Source organism: Pieris rapae, chromosome 2 (genome assembly GCF_905147795.1).
Source record: "Pieris rapae chromosome 2, ilPieRapa1.1, whole genome shotgun sequence".
Classification (NCBI taxonomy): domain Eukaryota; kingdom Metazoa; phylum Arthropoda; class Insecta; order Lepidoptera; family Pieridae; genus Pieris; species Pieris rapae.
This window is the reverse complement of record NC_059510.1, coordinates 424486-451304: the sequence shown is the minus strand read 5'-3', so window position 1 is coordinate 451304 and position 26819 is coordinate 424486. Positions and strand designations below refer to the sequence as shown.

General features: G+C 34.0%; 1 protein-coding gene and 1 long non-coding RNA gene across 4 annotated transcripts; one reads left to right on the top strand and one right to left on the bottom strand.

The window, feature by feature from the left end:
- The first annotated feature begins 375 nt into the window (after positions 1-375).
- Positions 376-26592, top strand: LOC111004044 (moesin/ezrin/radixin homolog 1). Of its 3 annotated transcripts, XM_022274859.2 has the most exons (11): positions 376-513; positions 827-860; positions 12670-12849; positions 22040-22162; positions 22350-22520; positions 23243-23454; positions 23841-24101; positions 24177-24282; positions 24655-24936; positions 25007-25246; positions 25337-26592. In XM_022274859.2, exons 2-11 carry the CDS (start codon positions 849-851, stop codon positions 25499-25501), a joined length of 1752 nt encoding a protein of 583 aa, XP_022130551.1. In that variant the 5' UTR covers positions 376-513; positions 827-848; the 3' UTR covers positions 25502-26592. The 3 variants fall into 3 exon arrangements, with proteins under 3 accessions (XP_022130551.1, XP_045488160.1, XP_022130550.1); XM_045632204.1 differs by lacking the exons at positions 376-513; positions 827-860 and adding an exon at positions 1495-1515; XM_022274858.2 differs by lacking the exons at positions 376-513; positions 827-860 and adding an exon at positions 3499-3647.
- LOC123689975 lies at positions 438-3238 on the bottom strand. The gene is made up of 2 exons (XR_006750821.1): positions 3136-3238; positions 438-674 (listed from the first exon to the last, which is right to left on the bottom strand). It is a non-coding gene; the product is annotated as an uncharacterized LOC123689975 (long non-coding RNA).
- Positions 26593-26819: the final 227 nt, after the last annotated feature.

The following is a 26819-nucleotide window of genomic DNA, read 5'->3' as shown; positions in this document are numbered from 1 at the left end:
CAAAAATAACTGTGTGTTCAAGTATATTAAAAAATACATTTTCTGATACTTGTAAATATTATATTTTTTTATAAATACCGGACAATAAAAATTGTAGACTTGCGAGTACTAAGTAAACCTTGATAGTAATAATATTTAGTGTAAATCAAGACGAAAAATATGAAAACTTTCACATTTAATTTAAATAAAAGCTATCATGTGAGCATATTTATGTTTTCTCTTAAAATACCTATTATTTTTCCATTAAATTAAGTCTTATCTATAGGTAATATATATATATCTAATATAGTCTATTAGATTATTGTCTGTCAAAATATTTATTGCCAGTTTTTTGTGCTATTGGATATTCACAATTTGCGTACACCGTTTTTTTTAGTGGTAGCACCGCATACCACGTCACGCAGTTGTCACATCATATCGCGATATTTTTGTGACTCTTTTGGGTGTGTGCTTTCTTCATGTGTGTTGTGCTACTTATGTGGATTATTAGGTGATATTTTTCCTTTTTAACGGGTAAGTAAATATAAAAACTTAAAAACCAACGTTTGGTGCAAATTTCTGACTTACACGGCCATGTTCAACTTGCTCGTCCTCTGCCGGTATTTCATCGCCTTACGACATATACCTACGTTTCTTTAGATCATACAGTCCGACGTTTAGAGTATATAAGAATTCTGTAATATAAATGTTGTTTCTAGAGTTGTTAGAGTTATAGAGTAAGTTGATAATTTAAAGTGCCTACTATTAAACCGTGAGATTTGGCCTAATAACAAGAATACCTAACAAATTACATATCTATCTCTTATAAATGTATTTTCTTTTTCAGATAACAATCCTAAAACGTCAAGATGCCGAAATCGGTAAGTTTGTTTATACTCATTCTTATGAATGGATGTTCATTAAAAAAAAGAAAAGTAGAAAAGTTTTTATCCATGATTCAACTACCTCTATAGAATTTCTGAGATATACGTATAACTATTTATTTAAAAATGCCTAGACATTACATTTCTTTTATATATTCCTATGTTGAAATATAAAATCATTTACTATATCATAATTTATAATATTAGTTGATATAATTTGATGGATGATTCATTATAACGGTCACTTAAGTAATCATTATATTAATTTCTTCAATTCCTAATCTTTATAAGATAAAATGTTTTTATTTCATTGATCTATAATCTAAATACTCTGCTACTATAAAACTAGTTATTAAAACGTATCAAAACAGATACTGTTATCACTGATAAAATTATTCCTATAAGATTTTTTTAAAGAATGGATATATCATATTCACGTGAAAATAATTTTATGTGATAATATTAATTTTAATAATAAATCAAATTTAAGATAAATTAAACTTTCAAACATTAGGTTATTTATTTTTTTATAAAAGAAGTATTGTTGGATACATCTAAGATTTATCAACTTGTTATAAATTCCAATTTTATTTTTGTTTTTCAGATTATTGAATATCTAAATAAAGCACTAGGTTCAAACAGTGACCACTTGGTTAGTCCGAAGTGTGTGCTTGTTTTAATACCTTTATATCCTTGATATGCTAGTCCGTTTTGTAATATAGTGATGGTTACAATTCCAATTTATGTTGTCAGTAGATTACCATTATTCAAATGTTTTAATAGCTAGTACTTCCCTACATATTTGTATGTAAATTATGAAGTCATTTAAAACTCAACATATCTATCATTTCTCACAGGAACATACTAAAATTAATGCTAATTAAAGATAAATTTCGTTTGTTAATGTTAACTTGCCCGTATCACATCCAACTTGTTATTATCATTACAAGGTTTGTATAATATGAGTGGTATTGCAACAAAAAATGCTTGATGAGCAAGTATATATCCTTTAACCCTTTATTTTTTTTTAATATTTCTTTATAAAGTGAAGAAATAGTTTGATTTGATAATAACTGTTCATACCAGTATATGTATATAGCAAACAGAGAACAGGTACAATTATATTTGTTTTACTGCCTATTAGTAGTAATTTGTCGTAATATGCGTATGTGAAATGACTTTCATAGCGTAAGTACGTGTCGTAGGAAGGAAACGCGAAAGTAGGACATACGTTATCAACTTAGTGGACACTGCACCCACGATCTATGTTCTCTATTGCTTTAGATATATCATTGAAGATTACCTATCGAATTTCATTGCACACGGCAAAGGAAATTGGGCAAACTGATAATTTTGAACATTGTCACTTGACTAGGCAAATGCATTGAGAAAACATACGTGTATTGTTTTCGTCATTTAATAGCATTCGAAAACGATAAGCTTTAGTATAATGTATGATTACATTTAGATCGATTCAATTCGTTGTTTTCAAATTTTATTACGTAAAAATGTTTCAAATCGTTTTAAAAAAATCGTGTGATTTATAACGGCGTGAAAAGTAATGTTTTCTTGTTGAAGACCTTTTTAGTTGAATTCCACAGGTTTGGAAATTCAGTCGAGACTTAGCGCTAAGTATGTCAGCGGTATATCAAATTAAATACATCAAGTCATAGTTCGCGCTGTTTACTCTGCATACATTATATATCTCGAATTCTTATCATTATCTTCATTTAAATAGCCAAGCATCATTAAAATAGATAAATGGTAAAGTTTATTCTTACATACATACATACATTCATAACAATTTTATATTGGGCTGTATCTTTTTTTCTTTTATTAAATTCCCCTAGACTAGTGCTAATATTCTTTGATATTATCTATGCCCAAGTGTGATTTTTAATGTAACTAGTATCGTTCCTGAATAAATAGGTAAATGCAAAAAGCCAAAGAGATCTAGATCTTGAATGGCTGTTTTTGCTAATGATTCTAGCAGGATCTCCGTCCTTGATTGATCCTAGACAAAAAGCAGTCTAGACTGCTTGATAGACACTTAACGGCATAGATCTATAAGTAATATCCATTGGTAGATGTGGTCCGTAATTCATGAATGTAATTATTTTGACAAGATAAAATGTTCTAAATTTGTTCTGTGTAAGAATGTTAAAAATCGTAATACATAGTTTAAATATTTATTAATATTGTTAAACATTACAAATCTATATTGTTCTCGAAGAACTTAAACTGAAAGTGAGCAATCATATGAAAAACTTACCACTGCGACGAACGACACCGAATTAAAGATTTTAAAATTCTCATTTTCCTTAAAGTGACGTCAAAGAATTTGTCGTGTACTACACGTATGTATCTACTCGGTTGCTTGCTACGAAGAGAACTAAGAATATGTTATAACACACCACAGTTAAATTTTAACAACAAAAACCCAAGCGTTTTCTTGCTTTGACTTCTCTAAAAGACGCATTTCATTGACGAGTTACTTCATTCGCTATAATCTCAACAGTATTACGTGGTTTAATGTAAATAGCTGCTGAATATTCAATCGTTTTCACTTCAAAGTGTAGAGCCTTCGTCCTCGGGGCGAAACGCCGGCGCATCCCCGCAAAAGCAGTCGGTTCAGTTTGAATACTACCGCCGCGTCCGGTAGACGCGCGTAAAACATCCCTTTGTAATAAATATATTAGACTTTTATCCACTGTATTACAGTGAGTGTTGCGGTGATTAGCAAGTGGTACCAAAGGCGGCAAAATGGTCGCAGGCGGCAAACAGGTAAATTGTTATGTAATAGTTTCGATGTTAACGGGGCGTAATGCGTTTTGACCCCTAATTTAAAAAAAATCTACATTTCTTTACCTAATTGCAAAATTTTGTTGATTATAATAGTTGATAATCCTCGAACCATACAATTTTAAAATCTTTATTTAGCGTTAAAATTTTCCCATGGCCGTGCCATTTGCGTTATCAATTTTACTATTCACGATTTCATTTTAACATAGCAACAGTCCGTCGTCAGGTGATGAACTTACGTAGACACAATTAATAAGCTGCGATGACATCACCAACACGGCCTTTGAGACTTATCCAAGTTGTGCTTTTATTTTGTTTGTTGCAAACGGTTTTAACCGCTTTATTCCCTGTCCCTGTCTTTAGCGATGGAAAAAAAAGGACGGCAAGTTTCCTGTTTCGCCAATGTTCCCTCGCTCTCGATTTCTTTGGTTATATTTAGTTACTGGACCGAAAACTTCTTGGCGAGGTTCTGCTCAATTCCAGAAAGTATCATTTTTCTATCCATAAACATTCATTAGATGTTGCTTATAGCGTCAATGGGACTCACAGTATACATATTATTACATAATATGTAATTGACAAAGCCTTAAGGAATTGTCACTACAAAACCTTTCAGCAAAAAAATCGGAGATAAATTTTAAATTTTAAATAATTATGTATTTCTTATTACTCAAGGATGTTCCTCATACGTTCAAAGGTTATTGAGTAGGTACAGCCTATTAAAATTCGTTTCGACATGTATTTTTTCTTTGCATTCGCACATTAAAATTTTAACATTAAACATCGAGTTTTTGTCATCAAAAAAAGGTTGTAGCTCCACTCTATTGATTAATGAGTAATTATGAGAATTGTTTTAATATCCGTTGCTTTCTTGGTCAAATAAGACCTTAAAGATTTGGGCCTTCTTGGAAATAATTACCTCATAACAGGTTTTCCTCTTTACGTTTGTCATTGTATCATCAGTCACGGTCATACATGGGATTATTATAACTTATCCGTCTCTGATATTGCCCGTTGCGCCAATTTGTTGTCTACAAGACACAAAATCTTTGAACCCCAATGTATATTTTAAAGTTGAACGTACTAAACAAATATGCATATTTTCTGATAGCGTATCCAATTATTTTAGTTAATTGCTGAACTTGAATTCGGTTTGACGGCCGTTATGGTCAATAACCACAGAGCATCGTTTCATATCGCTACACACGCCGACACCAGCAGCATTTCTTTAATATTGTCCAACACACACGTTTCAGCAGTAACATCATTTTGTACGCGTATTCCATACTTGAAGATATTTCAGTCATAACAAGGTCGATTAAATCATAATTATGCACATTATACAAAATATATTCTTACGTAGATTTTGCGTCTATAAGCAGTTTTTGCTTAGATGATGTAAGTTACGTAAATAGTGAATCTAATAACAATGATGCTTAGCCAAACGTGAACGATGATGCCATGGGAATAAGTTGAAGTGACATCAAAAGTTATATAAGTGCTTTATGTATAGAATATTGAGGCTAAATGTTCTATAAAACAAAAGTATAATATATAAAATTGCTGTAATAATGTTTGTAGTTGCATAAGATCACCCCTAATCCAAGTGTTGTCAAACATCTGCTCAGACGCACCTGTCGTGGTAATTTGTGTGAAATCTTACCCCTTATAAAATGGTTTTAATGCAGTATTTTACCTTTCTTCCTTCTTACATTGAAATAAAATTTATTTGTTTTTGATTTTATTTAGGTCCACTTGTAGATTTTGCACATACTTAAGCATTGCTAGAATTTGTTTTAACAGACATCTTTATTCTTACATTAAAATCGATACTTTTTTCATGATTTAAATTTATATATCATCTCTGTAGCAGCCATACGCGTTCGTGTTGCTTTTTGTTTGTACTTGGATATTTTAATATTTATTACAGTCATAATATACAGTTGAAACTTTAATTATTCTCGCCTTGTATCAGTCACTTCCTCCGCTTAGAGTCATGGTTTGTCATCTTAACAATACCCGTGGAAAATCGACATACAGTTTCATGGTCGCCTGTATCGCGTATCGCGTGGTGATAATAATTTTCATTCCAATGAATATATAAAAGTTATTTCAATGAATGATTGGAATGAGAAACGTTTATAATAATGTAATAGTTTTTATATTCAATTGTTGCCCGTCTCATTCAAGGTTCTATAAATTATATTTTGAATATAAAAGTACTATATAATTTATAAATGTTTTCCTGTGTTTATTTCGTGATTGATTTTTAAAATAGGGGTTAGCCTTCAATTACCTTTTACTTATATATTCTTGGTTGATATATAAGTGATAGCAAGATGACATAAATATAGAAGTGACGATAAAGTTTCTTTCTGCCATTAAATTTACATTCTGCATTCGGCTCTTCCACCTGAAAGTAAGGGTAATGTTCCGCCCAAACGGATCTTTCTTAATCATTTCTTTTGCGTTTAGAAAACAAACGTTAATTTCATAATCATATTAATTGTATCGAGAGTGAAAGTAGCAAGTTTATGAAATATAAGATTATTTGCTTCAGTATAAATTTAGCGGTTTTATCGCTAAAGCAAGCACGCTGATGTCATACTCATGTCTTTAATGTTTGCTGAGGCTGAGATGCACTCAAACATGCGATGTTTGCTGCTCGTTTATTCTGAATTTGTTATTTATGTCCATCGTCACTGACTCATGAAAGTGGAAATAAAATTTCCCAGATTCATTGTATCTTTTTCTTTCATCAGTCTCACTGTATTTTAGATAGGTTTTAACAACTCATGACTTACACTGGACTCCAGTAAACAATACTGACAAACGTGGCATTTGTTTCAGCTCTTATAATTGTGTTAACATCAACAATCTATATAAATTAATTCAAACGATTATTATATTAGATTCCACAAGACTCTAATCGCGACCTTCACATAATCCCTTGACACGTCGATCGTGTCTTAGTTATTTAATACTAGGAATATTATTTATACGTATTGCTCATTAATATTAGTTACACAAATTTTCCTCTGTTAAGGTTAAAAGTGTTTTTCTGTTTTTTTATAGAAATTCATAAGCGCTATCACGTCTTGTGTTGTCGTCGGCTCACTAGCACTGATTCATCGCGTGCAAGATCATCTGACTTTGCAACTAGTTTCTTAGTATCGCCTTTCAATATGATAATTAACAGTGCATTTTGTATTGTCTGCAATGCTTGTCTTTGATTTATATTGGATTTTGTATATTGTTTACGATTACAGTTCGTTTAAGAACTCATCGGATCACTTAGATCACACATGGATGATTTCGTATTCGTTTGTTTTATGAGCTTCGAGAAATTTAAAGTTCTATTCAACATACAACAATTTATATATATAATCAGAACTTGGCTGGATTAATTTGGAAGAGGTCTCAATTGAATGTAGTTGAATGATAAGTAGATGCGGGTACTGAGTTATTCTGTATGTAATGAGAGGAATCAAGGTTGAGCCGACCTCAAAATGCATTCGATAAATGATAATGAAGAATGGACGTGTATGCATTGTTGCCAGCCCACAGATAATATCATATTGTTGTTAAATTTACGTCCACACGAGTAGCTAGAAACGCCCGTGTTTACTATTTATCATTATTTTATTTGCGATTGTCTGTTTGAAGAGAAATTCCGTTCGTATTACGATTCATACTAGGTATTTATTATACATTTTAGTCAAAGTCAATATATTTTTTTCAATTAGGCCTATTGAAAAGGCACTTTTGAAAGACTACATAAAGATATTTAAAAAAATGTGTAGTTGCTCATTCCAAAAGGTAGTTTTAAATACTTTTAAAATAGTTTTTACAATATCTTATAATATATAGTCCTTTGATAATGTAATGGAGACATATCTACCACTCTTCTACCAAGGTGAACGATTACGCGACTGAAAATAGGCAAACAATTACCAAATACATGATAAGATATTGTATCGTATCTTCGGGCTCGGTTGTTTGCTTAATACTAATTGAGTGAGAATGAATGAAAATGTTTCTTTTGGCTCGTTATGAATGAAATTTCTCTATTCATATTTGACCGAGTTGTTAGGGACGTTCACCGATTTAGGCAAAAAGTAAAAGTAATTAAAAAAGTAAACAATTTGATTAATTATTTTAACAACTTCTAGTTACGAGTCTTGAAAAGTTTCGCAATTTAAATCGTAAATGAAGTTTCGTACTTAGTTTTTAATACTGCTAAAGTATCTAGACAAACGATCAAGTTGTAATCCAATAAACGTTCGGATTAACCGCGATTTCCTTTTCGTAAAAATTTAATCCTTATTTCGTGCGTAGTTACCCTAAACTACAAAACTTTTTTCCGTTCTACCCCTCCCCACATTCATGTAAACAAATTCATTTTAATTTTATCAGTACCAAAGTACTCTTTCGTCTATCCGACAAAATGTGTTAACGCTATCACAGAATGAATGTATTCTAAATTTCACCAACATCATCATGAAGGCTGGAAATCTTCCATAGTCCGTTTCATAAGGCATTTCTTTTGCGGACTAGAGAACAGTGGGTGTCTTCCCAGAAATATATGACCTGCAACTATTTAAAATTCGAGCGTACTCCTCCCTTAAAGGCTAGCAACGCACCCACTAAAAATGGGTGTCTATGGGCTGCGATGACTGCCTTTTTTATGCGTCCCGCAGGCTCACTTGCCCCCTTTTATATAAAAAAAGAAAGAGACGGCTAAACATAGAAGTTTGTGTTGAGCCCTAAATTATTCAGAAACAAAAATAAAGTGTTCAGTACCATATATACCTATAACATATAAGTACATAGATCTCAATGTTATGGTATCGAAACAGAGTTAAAAATTCAATAATATTGTAAACGATGACACAATCCGGAAGATCGCATCCGTTTGGCAAGAAGTCAACTTTTAAATATAGATTGAATAAATATAGACCAGTGCCGAAGCCTTCAAAAATAGTAAAAAACGAAAAAAAATTACAGTAGGATGAAACCCATTAGAAATGCAGGGGAATATGATCAAAATGAAAGGAAAAATAAATTACGGTCGATCCGAGTTCGGGAAGTGGGAGGGGGGTGACTTTTAAGGGGGAAAAATTGTTTATCTTGATTTCCGGCGAAACTACCAGTCCTATGGAAAAAAGTTAAATGGCAAAGTTGTAGGTCGTAAAAAGATCTACAACTTTGGTATTTACAATTTTTTCACATAACCTCAAAATTTAGGTGAAAAATTCAAAAAACCAAGTTTTTCGTTTTTTATTTATATCTTTTTTAAAAAGTTTTTTTTTTCTACGAAATTTCGTGAAAACTTACCTTATTATGTCCCAAATATACTGTAATTTATTTGATTAAAAATATTTAATTTTTCGCCTCATTTTAACTTAATATCAAAAAAGCACCCTAATTTTCAATCGAAAATTCTGACGTCAAAATTTCAGCTTTTTTCAAAAAGTTTGGGGGCTTTTTGTTCGTTGAAATATCTACTTTCTGATGGTGTAAAAAAAAATATACATTACTATAGGAAATATTATTAGAAAATGCAAAAAATTGAAAAAACCTCAAATTCGAAAATTTTCTTTTAATTATGTACAATTTTGAGGTATTTATTAAAATTTACACTTTAATTACTCAAAAAACGTAAGATTTCATGCTTCATTGATAAACGAAAAAATTGCAAATTAAAATATACTTCTATAATTAACAAACAAATAAGTTAATAAAGTTAATATTTAATAAGACATATACAATATTTTGAAAAAGTTGTAGAATCTTCTGTAAATAATATTTGTAGATGCCTATTTATTGCTGTTTTAAGATAATTTATATACCTGAGTGACCTTCGGTGAATTTTAGCCCAGTGTAAGTTATTTCATTGAGAAGTGGGGATGGACCTAGGAGGGTCTGGGCCTTACTACATACCTACTATTTCGTAGCAGCTGTAAAAACCGTTAGCCAGTATTCGAGATACAGAGTAGTGTACAACATCGTTTTTAAAAATACACCTGCAGGCTGAGTTACTCTAAGTGATTTGTGAGAAATTTACTTTATTCAAAGAAAAATTCAAAATTCACCGAAGGTCACTCAGGTATATAAATTATCTTAAAACAGCAATAAATAGGCATCTACAAATATTATTTACAGAAGATTCTACAACTTTTTCAAAATATTGTATATGTCTTATTAAATATTAACTTTATTAACTTATTTGTTTGTTAATTATAGAAGTATATTTTAATTTGCAATTTTTTCGTTTATCAATGAAGCATGAAATCTTACGTTTTTTGAGTAATTAAAGTGTAAATTTTAATAAATACCTCAAAATTGTACATAATTAAAAGAAAATTTTCGAATTTGAGGTTTTTTCAATTTTTTGCATTTTCTAATAATATTTCCTATAGTAATGTATATTTTTTTTTACACCATCAGAAAGTAGATATTTCAACGAACAAAAAGCCCCCAAACTTTTTGAAAAAAGCTGAAATTTTGACGTCAGAATTTTCGATTGAAAATTAGGGTGCTTTTTTGATATTAAGTTAAAATGAGGCGAAAAATTAAATATTTTTAATCAAATAAATTACAGTATATTTGGGACATAATAAGGTAAGTTTTCACGAAATTTCGTAGAAAAAAAAAACTTTTTAAAAAAGATATAAATAAAAAACGAAAAACTTGGTTTTTTGAATTTTTCACCTAAATTTTGAGGTTATGTGAAAAAATTGTAAATACCAAAGTTGTAGATCTTTTTACGACCTACAACTTTGCCATTTAACTTTTTTCCATAGGACTGGTAGTTTCGCCGGAAATCAAGATAAACAATTTTTCCCCCTTAAAAGTCACCCCCCTCCCACTTCCCGAACTCGGATCGACCGTAATTTATTTTTCCTTTCATTTTGATCATATTCCCCTGCATTTCTAATGGGTTTCATCCTACTGTAATTTTTTTTGGTTTCAAAAATTATCGACACTGGTCTAATACTATTTTCGTCACATATGTCGTCCATCGTGTCGTATTGTCTCATCTATTAATAGAATTGTCGTGTTGTGATTACGCTTTGAATGAAATTTCATTCACCGCTATGAAACTGACACAGTGTACAATTATTCGTTCCGAGTCAGCCTCGCACTAGGGCTATCATTTGTCATCAAGCACAGATGATAGTAAAAGTTTAAGTTTGATAAATAGATTACTTGATTATTAAATAGCAGTTGGTTTAGTGTCTTTAGCATGCATTTCTCACTGGCTTGACTAAGACACAAAAAATCGAAGGCGTGTGTCTTGCACGGGTGGCTGATCACCTACTAGATAAGGCCTATTAGATTAACAAATAATCATGAAATAAATGCAGAAATCTATGGGCCAGATCTAATAAAGTCATAGCGCCACTTTATTTTTACTACTGTTCCCACGAACTTCGTTTCTCATTAATGTGATTTTACTTAGCCTACCTGTTTAGTACAAACCAACATGGAAGGTTTTGCCAGGCTACCCCAGAGACAGTTCGATTTCGGAAAAAAACTTTTTAGGTTTTTCGTGATTTTTTCTCTATAATAAACCTCGAGAGTTCAGAAGTCATAAGTTTTTAAATACAAATAAAGAATAGGGGTCAAAAATCGTAGAGTGGTAAAAGATTAATTTAATTTAGAGTACATATGTATTTTTGTATTATGTAGCATTAAACATTTTGAAAAAAAAAATATAAGGGTTATGGTTAAAAGTTAACGTTAACTTTACCACGATTAACTTTTAGGGGAATGAGAAATAGATGTTGTCCGATTAGCAAATCTAACTAAAAATACTGTATTAAAAGTTTTAGTAAAAGACTAAATGAAATTCAGCAATACTTGTTAAGAAACTTTATCTAAAGTGGTTCAGTACATGTACTGTTACCATGCTCTCGGAATATTTACATGCGATAACAATGGCGAGCAAACCTTGCACAAGCACACACGAACACGTTTTCCAATTGATTTTCTCTGAATTATGTTTCTTCGTATACTACTGACCTTACCGATAACGGGTATTTTGTTTGCCTACTGAATAGCTGAATAAAGAAAAATCTCTTCGCCTATAAATATTAACATAATCGTTGTAATAAATAGTCTATAATAAAAAGCATAAGCAATAATTTCATTTAGACTTATAAATGCAATCGATTGGAATGTTATTACTCAGTCAAGCGTTAATTAACATAAATCATTAACCGCATACTATCATTTATTATTGATACTCAGAATAATAATTAAGAAATTATAAATAGGTTTAAAAATACATGACCCATAGTTAACAATGTCTACAGTATTCGTAGTCTTTTTGCTAGTGAATACTTAATTTTCCATACTAGAGAGTAGGCGCGACAACCAAGAGATTGTATTTAAATTTGTACAAATATTAATGTATATGCCCAATAATTGCTTGCTTTGGTGAAGGAAAACATTGGGAAAAAACCAAGCACGACCCTTATAATCGACATCGTCAGGCCCAGAAGGCCGATCGCCTACTTTTAAAATTATAAAGGAAACAAATATAGGCTTTTGAGGCCAAGACCAACACCAAGTGATGTAGCTACATGTTTTCTGTATATAAGTATTTTCATATAAACTGTTATATAGCATTTTGATAACGCATATCCTGCCTCGAAATTCAATGTCACTTTGAACTCCATGCAGTGTCGTAAAGCATTCTCAAACCGATTAAAGGCCGCAGATAGGATGTCCTACTAAACATTGCCAACTTTCCGTTTCCAATTTACTGCTGTTGCAACTAAATGGGACTGACAGACGGATACGCCCTTCAAATCTTTTCATGGTAGTGTTTAGACGATACATACATATATATGTGCTCGGTACTAAATTCTACCTAAACTATTATTATAAATACATGTCAGAGCTAGATGATTAGGCAAAATTAATTATTTTTATTGCTAAATGTAGTTTTAAATTTTTGTGAAATGAAATATTGACTAGTCCTGGGTTATTTCAGATGAATGTTCGGGTGACGACGATGGACGCGGAACTGGAGTTCGCGATCCAGCAGACGACCACAGGCAAGCAGCTCTTCGATCAGGTGGTCAAGACCATCGGTCTGCGAGAGGTGTGGTTCTTTGGACTCCAGTACACCGACTCCAAGGGTGACCTTACATGGATCAAGCTATACAAGAAGGTTAGTTCATAATTTATTTCAGTCGCCTCGCTGTTAGCGCTTTAGAAAAAGTTTACATTTTTGCTGCAGATTATTTCAGTAATTTATTGCATCTTAAAGTGTTGTTTATAAAGTTTTTAAACATAATAACGTATGTGGGCGCCGGAGATTTTCACATTACAAGCTATTTTTGTTCTTTCCGTCAAGTTCAAGAAGTATTGTAAGTCATAATTCACTTGCCAAATAGATTTTGTGATTTATTATGTTATCCTATCTACTGAATTAGCATATTAGCCATGTGTTACACAAGAAAATGATAGCACTGAAGAAGACTGGCTAATTTTGCTAATGTTATTGATGGCAATGCCTAATTTCTCAAAGGCGGCATGTATGTTACTTTGCCAAATATTACGTGGCCATGCATTTGTAAGAAAATACATAAAGGTGCCGATATGCAATTGTCTCCGGAAATCCGTTTGTTGAGAATCTACGTACTTATAATCTACAAGAAATATATAATAAATTAAGTCGACTTTCGATAAAAAAAAATTCTGGTCCTCTCATAAATACTCGATAAATTGAATAATGCCAATGGTAATCACTGCCTTTGGTAATTTGAAATTGAAGAAATAGTATCTTGCTAGCGAATATACTTATTGTCCTATAAATTGTTTCTTTTTAATTCTTTGGACTATGAGGAACTGAAGTCACTCAAAAAACACTAAATAATATATAAATAAAAAATTCTGTTTAGTTGTATTTAATTCTAAATCCATAATAATAATATGGAAATAATAAATAACGAATTTTGATCTGTTTTTACTGTATCTCTGTTCCCTCGAATTTCAAATTATCGAGAGTCGGCTGAAGATGATTAAAAACCAATGTCCCAACGTCACTAACGACGTGTGGCATGAAATGGTTCAATTGTTTTTGCTTATTAGTGAATTTTCCTCTGGCACTTACTGACATTGACCTGGTAATTCAATGTCGCGGTACCCAAACTTAATTTACCCTCATACGGCCTCTTCCAATGAGGACGCCTACTTTTAAACTGTAGAAAAGTTGATGTGAATGGAGTATAATTCTGACTTTAAAAAATATTATATAACTTACTGAATGTTTGTAGAAAGTACTGAGATCGCGAGGTTTTTGATGCCATCGGAGAATGAAGTAGCAGGTGTACTGTCAAACGTGTTCGCGGTGACCTAGTGAAGAATTTTTTTAATCTCAACTTATCAATGAGTGTAAATGGCGCACAGACTAAACGTGTCTTAAGCCATTCGGTAAAGTTGTTGTTCATAGATTAAATCGAAAATTGATTTTTGTATGTAACAGGAGGCACACCTGATGTTAACTGATACCGCCGCCCATAGACACTCAATCCCAGAGGGCTTGCGGGTGCGTTGCCGGCCTTTTTAGAATTGGTACGTTCTTTTCTGGAAGGACAAACTGCCTGCCTTAAAAAACGCTCAGTTGAGGATTGTTGGACGTCTAAGTAATACGGATGGCATTTCGTATTCTGCCCCGATGAAACTCAGCCTGTATTAATCCGAACAACTGAATACTCTCCCAATAATAAATATATTATTTTTTAAGCAGCTGTTAATTAATTATATATCAAATTATGTAGCTGAATTGCGTGTTCCTTTGATGATGATGATATACTTAATATTGTATTAGAGATACTTTTATAAACCGCTCCTAGTCGTAAGTAGTCGTAATCTTTCAAATTCATTCTTTCAATCATCGATTTCAATACAGATAATGTGTTCTCTAATAATGTTGATGGCATAATTTTAGAACCCTTACCGTGTTAATTTATCTGCTATTATTATTTTATTTATTCCTACATAATTATGTGTGTATTTACATTGTATACTCACGGATTCTTCAAAACAAAGAGTCCTGAAATCTCATGTTTCAGAGCAAAAAATGTTTTAACGTATAACTCCATTTAACTTTAATATTGTAAATTTATGCAAATAATGATCAGAACTAAAATTTTCCATAGGTCAACTTTTTATTTTATTCATTTAAGATAATAATATCTAAATCATGATCATTCTCAAAACATTAGAAAACTATTGTGGTGTGTATTAATGTAATTTTCTTTAAGAGCGCGACAAATGCATATATAGTTTTTTCAATTTACTTTTTATGTTACTATTAAATAACTGATCAGGCAACCCATTTATTAGCCGCGATATAATACCTCAACGTTCTCTCACCAAAGACGTTATTACTATTATTAATGAGTCTTGTAGAAATATTTACTAGCCATTAATAAATTGTCCATCCTTCTTGACATCAATATGCTTTCATAGTGCCTCGTATTGTCTATTATAGAGCACGAGGACATGACTCACGATCGTCGTTTCCCGCCAAACACGTTCTAATCATGTAAACGGTCAAATTTTTTAATTTGCTGTTCAATATGTATGAGTTGTATTTTCACTGCGAATTGCATATCAACGCAACAGCATTTAACTTTCCTCGGTTTAACGTTGTATAAATTATTGTTTTCTTTCAATTGACAATTAAATCAGTAATCTAAAGTTTAAGCGTAAAGCGTTGAAATTTTTAGGTTATTGCTTTTAATTGGTTTTGTGTTGTAAATTCGTTTTTAATATTTGTTTAAGTGAAAATATTCATAAAGTTGAATCGTTATGCGAATGACATTTTTGTTTATATTATCATGTAACAGATGGCGTGATCTAAAAATGCTTACATATTTATGAAGCATGGCACCAGCAATGAGGCAAGCATGTACAAGGTTGATTTTACAGTTGCTGAGCTAAGGAATTTATTTATATGCTAATTTTTAACTTGAAAATACATTTCATTTCGTCAAATTCAAATCGCGATCGACTTAAATACATTAGAAAATATATAAAAATTTACGCACACGAAGTGGTAGTAGCACAAGAAGTTACGTAAGGAACAAGTATGGTAGATATACACGTGTATATATGAAAATTTAAATTGCTTTTTCGATAACGTTTTATTATCGTTATAAAAGGGCCTATAGCCTACTCGATATTTTTCTCAATTGATAAATATTTTGAATTTAGAACATAAGATTCAAATTGAACAACTGTCAAATTAGCAAACACGACAAGTATAAAGTCAATGCGTAGCGTTACCTAATCATGACTTATGATATGTGACACCATAAGTGGCTGGCATATTACGCGTGTGTGCACGTGTGCTTGTCCCTTTACGCTTTTTATCTATACGTGTTCAATATCTCAAACTTTCCATTTTAACAACCTTGAACTGGTGTGTCGTGACGACAGCATTTATTATAGTATCTTGAAAAACTCTACTGTTTTCTATTTTGTTTAAGCGTAATTTCTTTTAAGATAACTACGAGTTGACCTTTTCAAAGCTGAATTATCGATTATACAATTTAATTAGCTTGTAGTGCTAATGACTATCTCTACGCGTAACGATATGATGACTTTTTTATAAAGAGAGCCTCATCGCCCATGGACACAATGCTAGAAGGCACTCTTGAAGGACCCAAAGTTGTGGTCCTCCAAAAACTGCCTTCAATAACGCTCACTTGTTAGATGTCTATCGGAAATTGATTGTGTATTTTAAAAACCATTGTTCAGTGATCATAAATTTGCAGTTTGCCGTCTTGAAGACGACATTCATTATCAATTTGACGTCATCCTGATCAATGGCCGTTGTAAATGACATCATTTCCTCAACAATATGGTGAGCCATTAGAACAAATGGTGTGCCTAATTTTTTTCAAACTGTTACCACGTGTTTAATAGAATCCCGTTGGTTGATTAAGGCTGGTCCGATGGACTGTTTGCGGCCCTTTTCTTTGGGTCTTTCGTTTACTGATAAATTATAACCAGCTGCCCAATGAAATATTTTCGAAGCAATACGACTTAGGGTTCTACAAAGAAAGAGCGTTCCAACTTCCAAATCTTAAAAGGCCGGCAACGCAGTCGCGAGCCCTCTGGCTTTGAGAGTGTCCATGGGCGGCGATATTATTTAACATCAGGTGATAAGCCTCCTGGCCGTTTGCCTCACTATGTTGCTTTGAATCAAATTTTGTGCTAGGAATAGTAATGGGAATACTAGACTCATATTGTTTTTTTCTGTTTCAATTGTGGGCGAGAGTGAGTCACTCATTTATTTATTGCGTGTCTCTTCAAAATGGCGAAGTGCTAAATAATATATCACACTTACGTAATTAACGGAGTGACTTTAAAATGACTATATTTATCGAGCTCATCAGGCTTTAACCATAAATTTTGTTTAAATTGTTTGCATTTATTTTTTAGCAAAGTCGAATTCAAAGTCTTTAGGTGTGCGTTAACATCACATTTCATTTAGCGATGCGTCAATTTATGTCTGACTCAAATAGACTTTCAAAACAACCTTATAAGCTTGAAATGGTGTAAGTATTTTGAATAATATGCAGTGTAAAATCCGCTGAATTCGTAATACCAAAGGTTGATTCATCCGAATAGTTCCGGAATGACTAAATAATGACGCTTTCGATAAGCGCATTACACGAACTATATAATTAATAAATTCCACGAATTGTTATATGTATCACAATGTTGTATTGATATTTATAAATATAAAAAAATAATACTGTCTTGTAGAGTATTCAATTCTTTAGTTATGGAACCATGGAAAATACAAATATGCTGTTACAATCATCTGTAATAAATTAGTGTAGATAAATAAATAGATATTTATGTCGGATTAGATCTATAGTGAACCTTATATTTGCAAAAACTGTTAAAACTTTACGAACTAAATTAATAATAGTTAAATTGAAGTCCCTATGTAATAAAATTTGCGGTAAATTAGAAAGTGATTACATTATTATTTATTTTTAACGTATTCTATGACGTACGTCAGTTTATTAAAACGTTTTAACTTTTTAGAACGTTAATTTTATTTATTATTGAATTGAACATAATTTCTATAGGTACAAATATTTATTCCAATATTAATGTTTATTTGATTCATTATTACTGTAGGATCGCCCGATCAGACCGTAAATTTGAACCTGGAAATGTTATTGTTAATTTCCTCAGGGTTTCTTGAGTTGGTTGAGAGTGACCGTTAGTTCTTTAATCAAGCCGAGTTTAATTAAATTGACTAATTGACGCACCCGCCCAAAGATGAGATCACGCCGCGAGTATTTTATACAAGTTATTAGTTTAATAATGCCGTCTGGATATTTGCATAAGTCCATTCTAAGCGCACACGTAGGAATTGGGCTTTTCCAATTCCGATCCGATGTTGTAACAAAAACTTGTTTCAAACTTAAATCAGTTGTATAGTGTTCTATAACACCGATCTGTTCTTGTAAAATCGTTTTTTGTTGTTAAACTACTGTTGGTGCGTCAGGGAAAAATGAAGAGGGTACATTTTTATGATGCGCGCGCACACTTACAAGAAACCGATACCCTGAAGTTAGCTATAGTCAACATTTTAGTTTTTTTCTATTGTTAGTGTCGTTTTAACTTCTAACGTTTGTACAGAAGTACACTCACGTTTTTTTAAATATTCAAAAACTAATACAAATTTAGTAAAGCTGTTTAGTTTTATTTTATAACACAATTGAAACAGTGCAGGAGTTGACAAACCATTATACATTTCCCACGTATATGTTGAAGAAATCTCTGCGTTTTTATTTTAATGGTCCAAAATGTATAGAAACCTCAAATAGCAATTGATATTCTTCATTGTAGTAAAAGTGCCATTGAATAAAAGTATATATATATAAATGTATATAAATTAGTGTTAAAAGTTATAATACTCTGGGCACGTTATTTGGCTTAGATGAATTCAACCAATAGTCATGATTTGTCGCTGTTTGTTATTAATTTCGTAAAAGTGTTCGTTTGTTTTTATCGAATTATTTGTATAATAGTTCGCACGCGACGTTTGTCACGGAATGTGGCTTTTTGTCGTGGACTTAAATCATTTTATTGTTCTTGTACAGTATTAGAGAAGTGGCCTCAATCCTCTGCGACGGCGACCCCACTTTGACGCAACACTTCATATTCTAAGGCTTTCTATGTCGTTAATTTTTGTTTAAGCGTACCCTTATATCAATAATTTAAATCACCTGTTAGCTGATTATAAGGCAAACGTTTTAACATCAAAAGTAATCACTTGAAGCCATCTATTCGCGATTAATTTACTTGTTGGCTTCAAATCGTACACGCTGTGCGGTCAGCGGAGCGGGACGCAGCGTCCGTATGACCTCGTTCCCACGATTCCTCACCACCAGGTGCCGCTGCTGACCCTTGCCCCCACCGGCATTTACCGCGTCCTTGACTCACCTGCGCATCAATTAAATTATTACATTCGCAAAAGGTTATATGAAGGTCGTAGGATGATAGTCGCGCTTTCACGTCGAATTATTTTTCTTATCGTTCATATCGAAAAGATACGCCCAATTATGTTTAAGACTTCATTCCACATAGTAGACATCGAGGAGTAGTTTAATGTGAAAATGCGGTAATCGTTAGGAGCGGCATAGACAATGAAAGGAGACCATAAACACAATCGACAACGAAAGAAGTAGACACCCCTATTACCACCTGTTAAGGAAAACTGAGAGTAATGAATGAAGTCATAATTGTGGTTAATGCTGTGTCAGGTGAGATACGATCGATTGCGAGCGAGACTAGGCTTTGAAGAGGGACGCAGCGATGTTCAGGTCGCGCGTGCACTTGCAGCCGATCGAATGCGAACCGCTGCGCGTGCGAACGTCTGTGAGAAATGTCTCGTTTGCGAGTTTCTCTCAGTTCTGACATACGCAATGGAATTTACGCACCTTTTAAAACTTTCGACGTTATTTGGGACTTAGATTTCTCTGCGACGACATGTGCAATTACTTTATTACAATTACAAATGGCGCATTTAATAACTACGATTTTGTAAAACGTTCCTTTACTGTTTATAAAACAATAGTGTGAATTGAAATCTATATGCCAACCAAATACGTTCGGAAATTAGGAAATAAACCTTGTATAAACTGTCATTGTCTGGATTTTGACGATTCTCAATAGATGAAAGAATGCAAAAGAACAGCTGATTGTAGCAAACGCGGTCGTTAGGTCATTGACCGTACTTTCGCTCCCACGAGGCGGTGCGACGTTGCTCAATGTACTCCCAACTCGCTAATTAGTTTTCTACGTCTATACTCTATGGTTGATAAGGGATAGGCAGCCATTTATAAAACTATCCAAAGCACCATAATAAAGTTTTTTCATCTAAATAATTTAATAAATTATTCTTTTTTCAATTATAAATACCGAATATGGGTAATGCGTAGCCGGATACGATAGCGGAAAAGACGGTGAAGTGTGTGACGACAGCTGTTAAGAAGCTGGTCACACCCGAAGAGGATGATGAGGAGGCTGCTTATGACAGAGCAGATGATATGGTAAGCGATGGTAGTAAATCGCTCTGGTGTTTACAGCTAATGATACCGTAGAATCGCTAAAGATCTTTCGTTACTAATACCATAGAAATAGTATCGGATAGCATTTCTTAGAACGGATAACAGATTGTCGTATAATTCGTATCCGTTAAATAATGCTTTACCTGTAACATATTCAATTAAAAAATTGGCATTTTTTATGACGGCCCGTACTCATAGTTCTAAAAACATACAGTGACATACTTAAATGTTAAAAACATAAAAAGTAAAATATATCATGCCACCGTCATATGCTGTTGATCCCTTAAAGACCAGCTACCAAAAAACTTCGTAGGCGTATTAGAAATTGTACAATGAGAATACAAATTCAAAGTATAACTCCACCACAAAATTTTATCAGTTATAAGCTGATTAAATTTTGTCAGCAGCAAAAGAACGACTGCATTTGGGTGCTGATTGGATGATTTTGAATTCGTTTAGATCCTTGTTAAATGGCTAAAGTAACCATTTACTCTTTATGAACTTTGAGTATGACTGTTGATACCAGCTTGATTGAAGAAAGTCTTATAAGCTTTATTGTAATCATCATATAATAAATAAAAGTCAAAGATGGTCGACGAAAATGTAATGTAACTTCTTAAGTAGCCCCAAAATGTAAATTATTTAATTTGTGTTATAATTGTGATAACAACGTACTCGGAAAATTTTATCGATTGATATTGTATTGATAAAATTCCTGTACGCATGTGACGTCAACTGAACTTATACAACTAGAATAGGTTATCTCCAAAGAATTCAAATTATAGACCATTTTGAATTTGCGTAGTTTTTTGCTAGACTGTTATTTATCGAAAACGTCATTCACATTTCTTTGTCTATAAAATGATGGCACAGGGATATTTTTATGTTGGTTGCTAGATTACAAATTAAAAAAAAATATATGTACGATTTGTATTTTATTTTTTCATGGTTAATATGTAAATTCAACCGACGCTGAATTGTAATTAATTGTTGCCTTTTTAACGCTTACTCTGGATGTGCTGGGCGCGCCACGAAGTCAGGGTCACTCCCGTTCTCCAGATGGGTAAGGATGGTTGTATAGTCTGCGGAAATAATGTGTTTACATGGTTCATTAATCTTGGTAAAACTAATTAAATACCATGATAATACATTTAATTCGAAGACTAGTTATTTATGAGATTATTGTTACCTATCAATAGTTTTTACTTATGTACTAAGATCTACCTATATGTTTCGGTTTGTATGGCTCTTATGGATGAGCTTGTTTACAAAAGTGAAACATTATTGACTCTTAAATAGCAATTTATCAGTGCTATTATTTATTCAATTAAAAAAAGTCATGATAGTGTTATTTTTTGAAAGCTTAAGTGTTCATAAAGAAATATAATTGAACTTGGTATACTCTGCTTATTGTGTGAATTGGAACATAACGAGCCATAATAGAGGTTAAGGAAGATCGTAGATTTTAATAATAGTGTCGGTGAGTCAAACGTTTGTTCAACAGCTGGCTTTCCAAGTATATTTACCATAAATAGATTATAATTTATAACATATGGTTATGATCGCATGAGAAGTTATATTATCCCCCAAGGATTTTTCCGTTACGTTCTCAGATTTGTTATACCTAAAAGTAAAATAATATTAACTGATATTATGTAAATGTTTGCGATTACTCTTGAATTTATACCTAAAACATAACATGTATACAAGGACAAATATGCTTGTATCTAATTGAAATCAATTGTGTTTCAGGTGATGCAACAGGATGTGAAGAAGGAGAATCCGCTGCAGTTTAAATTCCGTGCTAAATTCTACCCCGAGGACGTTGCCGATGAGCTGATACAGGAGATCACATTGAAGCTCTTCTATCTACAGGTTCGCAAATGATTTATTACGTTAGTATGTTAATGAAAAAAAGTTAAAAACCTAACATAAAGCATAGTTGAACAGTGGTTTACGAAATGTTTACAGTGATTAATATAATTTTAAACAGTCCAATTAAAACGCTCAGAAAGATCTTGCAATTCTATAATATGCTTATTTTTATTATTCTCTATTTCAGGTTAAAAACGCGATCCTTTCTGACGAAATATACTGTCCGCCTGAAACGTCCGTGTTATTGGCCTCATACGCAGTTCAAGCGAGACATGGAGACCACAACCCTTCCATGCATGGACCTGGTTTCCTTGCCAATGACCGCCTTCTGCCCCAGAGAGTTACCGACCAGCACAAGGTAGAAGCTCTCATATTGCTTTTTATGTTTAGGTTAACATTTTAATTCCTCTTTTAGATTCAAGCAGCTGAAAATATTTTTTCACTTTCAAGTTATTAAAAAACATATGGTTATTTAAATTGAAAATTGTAAATATCTTCGGGAATGTATGTACTAATATTATATTCCACTAGCGGGCCGTTCCGGTGTCGTACGGGTGGACATTTATTTATTTTTAAATATAGGTGAATGTTTTTTAATATTGCGAATTTTTTTTTCTATCACCGAAAGTTTTCGCAGAGCATACGATGAAAGATATTCTATATGCACATTTTTTACACTTTTGGTAATATTAATGTAGTCTTAAGAAAGATCCTTACTTTTATCTTGCAATATTAATTGGTTATAATGAACCACACTAATGGCGAATGAATTTTTAAAATTGGTCCATTACTTTTTGAGCCATTTAGTTACAAATATTTCCTCTTTATTTGTATACAAATAGGTGTGAAAAACCACTTTTTTTTAATTTTAAACAACTGCCTGGATGTGTCATAATGCCCCTGATCAAGTATTATGTAAGCAACAAAAGTAAGAAAAGCTGTTAAAAACATAAGTTTATTGTTAATGTAGAAAAGTAAATAATTTCTTAATATAAAAGTAAGTAAAACATCAGCACAATTTCGGCCCAAATTTTAAGCTTCAAGTTAGTGAGAGCCGATACTAATGACCCTTATCTTCAGATGTCCCGAGAAGAATGGGAGCAGAGCATCACCAACTGGTGGCAAGAGCACCGTGGGATGCTTCGAGAGGACGCCATGATGGAGTATCTCAAGATCGCTCAAGACCTAGAGATGTACGGAGTTAACTACTTCGAGATCAGAAACAAGAAGAACACTGAGCTCTGGTTGGGAGTCGACGCTTTGGGGCTGAACATCTACGAGAAGGATGACAAGTATGTCTATTTTAATACTCTACTCTACTTTCATATCTTTTATTTTCCAAGGAAATAAATAATGCTTTGTATTTTAAACATAAATTAACTTGTGTATGACAACTTGAATATAAGCAAGTAAGTGCGGTATCTCGAATACACGAACTAAAACAACTCAAAGTAAGAGATCAATGATCACCTTAGTTTGAGCTATTCATTAGAATTGTAGAAATGTAAGTCAACATACTATTACAACATAATTATGGTATTGGCTAGATTCTTATTCATGTAAAGTTGCACTCTTTTTGTGAATATATATAACATATTTTTAGATGTTTTAGTCACAAATGTGACTCCATTACACCTAAGAGAGACAACTTGACATTGAGAACCACATTATTTTCCAGGCTGACTCCCAAAATCGGTTTCCCCTGGTCCGAGATCCGCAACATCTCGTTCAACGACCGCAAATTTATAATCAAGCCGATCGACAAGAAGGCGCCTGACTTTGTCTTCTTCGCGCCTCGCGTTCGGGTCAACAAGCGTATTCTGGCGCTCTGCATGGGAAACCACGAATTGTACATGCGCAGGCGCAAGCCCGACACCATCGACGTCCAGCAGATGAAGGCCCAGGCCAGGGAAGAGAAGCTGGCCAAGCAGGCTCAGAGGTAGTTTTACTTTTACATATTTATTGGCTAAAAAAAAAAAATTTTTTTTTAAATAATTAAACGATTCTCTTGCAGAGAGAAGTTGCAATTAGAAATAGCGGCGCGTGAGAGAGCAGAGAAGAAGCAACAAGAGTATGAAGACAGACTCCGACAGATGCAGGAAGAGATGGAAAGATCACAGGTACACACACGCACACATTCAATAAATGGCACAGCTCAATTTACTAAGTAAAATTCTATTGAAAATAATGACAAAAAAATTTCTCATTTTTTTTTGTTGTATTCAGTTTAATGTAGCAAATACTTAATAATTATAGTGTGGAAATGAAGTAATCATAAAAAAAAACTAATTTTATATGATTAAAGTATAGACCATATCAGCCAATCTCTGATGAGCTGATAAAATGCTGTGTTGCTGACGAGATAACTTATATCTTGAGATTTATATCTCATTCTGAATAAAAAAGTATAGAAAGTTAATTCAATAATATAATCTTATTTAGTTTTCTGGAAATCCAAAAACTATCACTTTAACACATTAAATCCGTGTCAGGCGAACCTGGTGGAGGCGCAGGAGATGATCCGACGCCTGGAGGAGCAGCTGAAGCAGCTGCAGGCCGCTAAGGATGAACTGGAGCAGCGGCAGAACGAGCTGCACGCCATGATGCAGCGTCTCGAGGAGACCAAGAACATGGAGGCGGCCGAGCGCCAGAAGCTGGAGGACGAGATCCTCGCCAAGCAGATGGAGGTGTCGCGCATCCAGCAGGAGGTGGAGATCAAGGACACCGAGACGCGCAGGCTGCAGGAGGAGGTGGAGGAGGCCCGTCGCAAGCAGGTGCTCATTCGTCTTCCGCTGACGCTGAGGGACCGTTAGGGCAGACGATGACTCGACGTTTCGATTACAGGACGAGGCGGCGGCTCTGCTGGCAGCGGCCATCACTCCTCAGCATCACCACGTGAATGAGGGCCGACGGGGAGGCTCCGAGGGTGAAGTGGAAGGAGAAGGCGGCTCCGGAGACGGCTCCGACGGAGGCTCGGAATCGGGAGTGGGAGAGCTCACCAGGGCGCCCGACGACTTGGTGGACCCCTTGGCCGAGAGACGCACCCTGGCCGAGAAGAACGAGCGACTTCACAGTCAGCTCAAGGTGAGATATCCGATAGGCTCAAACTTCGATTTAATATTTTTTTAGTCAATTTAAATTCTAAAGCATCATCGAATAAAATTGCTTTCGCAGGCCTTGAAGCAAGACCTGGCCCAGTCCAGGGACGAGACGAAGGAGACGGCGATGGACAAGATCCATCGCGAGAACGTTCGCCAGGGCAGGGACAAGTACAAGACGCTGCGAGAGATCCGGAAGGGCAACACCAAGCGTCGCGTGGACCAGTTCGAGAACATGTAGACCGGCCGCGCCGCCGCAGGTGACCCCACCTCCACCCTCGCCGTTCGCCACTCTTCATCACGACTCACCGTCATTTTCGCTCTCAACCTTCCGGTGAAGCGTCCTTCATCTCTCGTCATCCGTCCGTCGTCCGTCACCCGTCTCTCGCGTCGACGTCCATTCACCTGCGGCGTTTCGGGCCGAGCTCCGCGTACTTAAAACGTCGACCGGAACCAACGCACAGCTCGCCGCGTCCCGATCTATCTATCTCTATCTCTATACCTATCGCGAGAGAGAGAGAGGCGGCCGGGTGGGGTCCGTCCGGTTCGCGGGTGCTCGAAGGGGGCGTGTAAATATTGATAATTACTTAATGTACGATTGAGTATTGCGTTTCTTAGCCTCGACGTGCCGCTATAACCGTACAGCGAGGTCTTTTGTTTTTATTAATTAATGTTTAAGCGAAGTGGATTTTATCGAGACGAGATCTACGGGACGCCGTGTTTTTGTGGATAAATAAAATTTGTACTCCGAGCGTCTCGGGGAGCGGAGGGAAGAAGCCCCGGCTCTTATTTATTTTTGTAATCGTTTATATTTTAGATGTAGGAGTCGATCGGCTTCGAGCGCCGTTCCCGAGTCTCTGATATTATATGCGATAGTGGTGTAATTTGTATATTCGTTCGGTATACGTTTGGTGCGAGATCGGCCCGTTCCTCGACTCTTGAACAAAATTCGTGAAGATATATTTAATTGTATGCTTATATGTATAATGTTAATTTAAGTGAGTAAAAGGCATTCCAATGTAAAATGCGGTGGCGTTTCGTTTAAATTTTGTTGAATCGTGTAGCCCTTGCAGTATGTTTTTATTATTAAGTGCCATCCGATTTGTCAGTTCTCCAGAGGCGAAGTGCGAAGTCTTACGTCGACTCTATTTCACACGGATCGTTCGCCTTTTCGGGACTTTTGTTCACCTGTCACCCCGTAGCTAAAGATTCCTACTTTGTCTTCGCCGAATCACAACTGTCGAACTCTTGATACTGAATTATACAGAACCACGTCGTTGCCTTTCAGTCTAGGACGAAAATTTTTTTCCAATAAAATGTTTAAGTAATAAATTGTGTTTTATTTTTATAATTAAATATTAATAGACAACAAACTATATCTATAGACAATTTATTATTAGATATGAACACGTCCGATGAGTATCGTCTCCACTTGTATTTTTTTTTGGGCGTGGCTATACGATACGATATTACAAATATTTCAAATTGGGGATACAAATTGCAACAGAAAAGAATTAAAAAAATATATGTATGCACTTATGTAAAAAAATGAGAGAGCT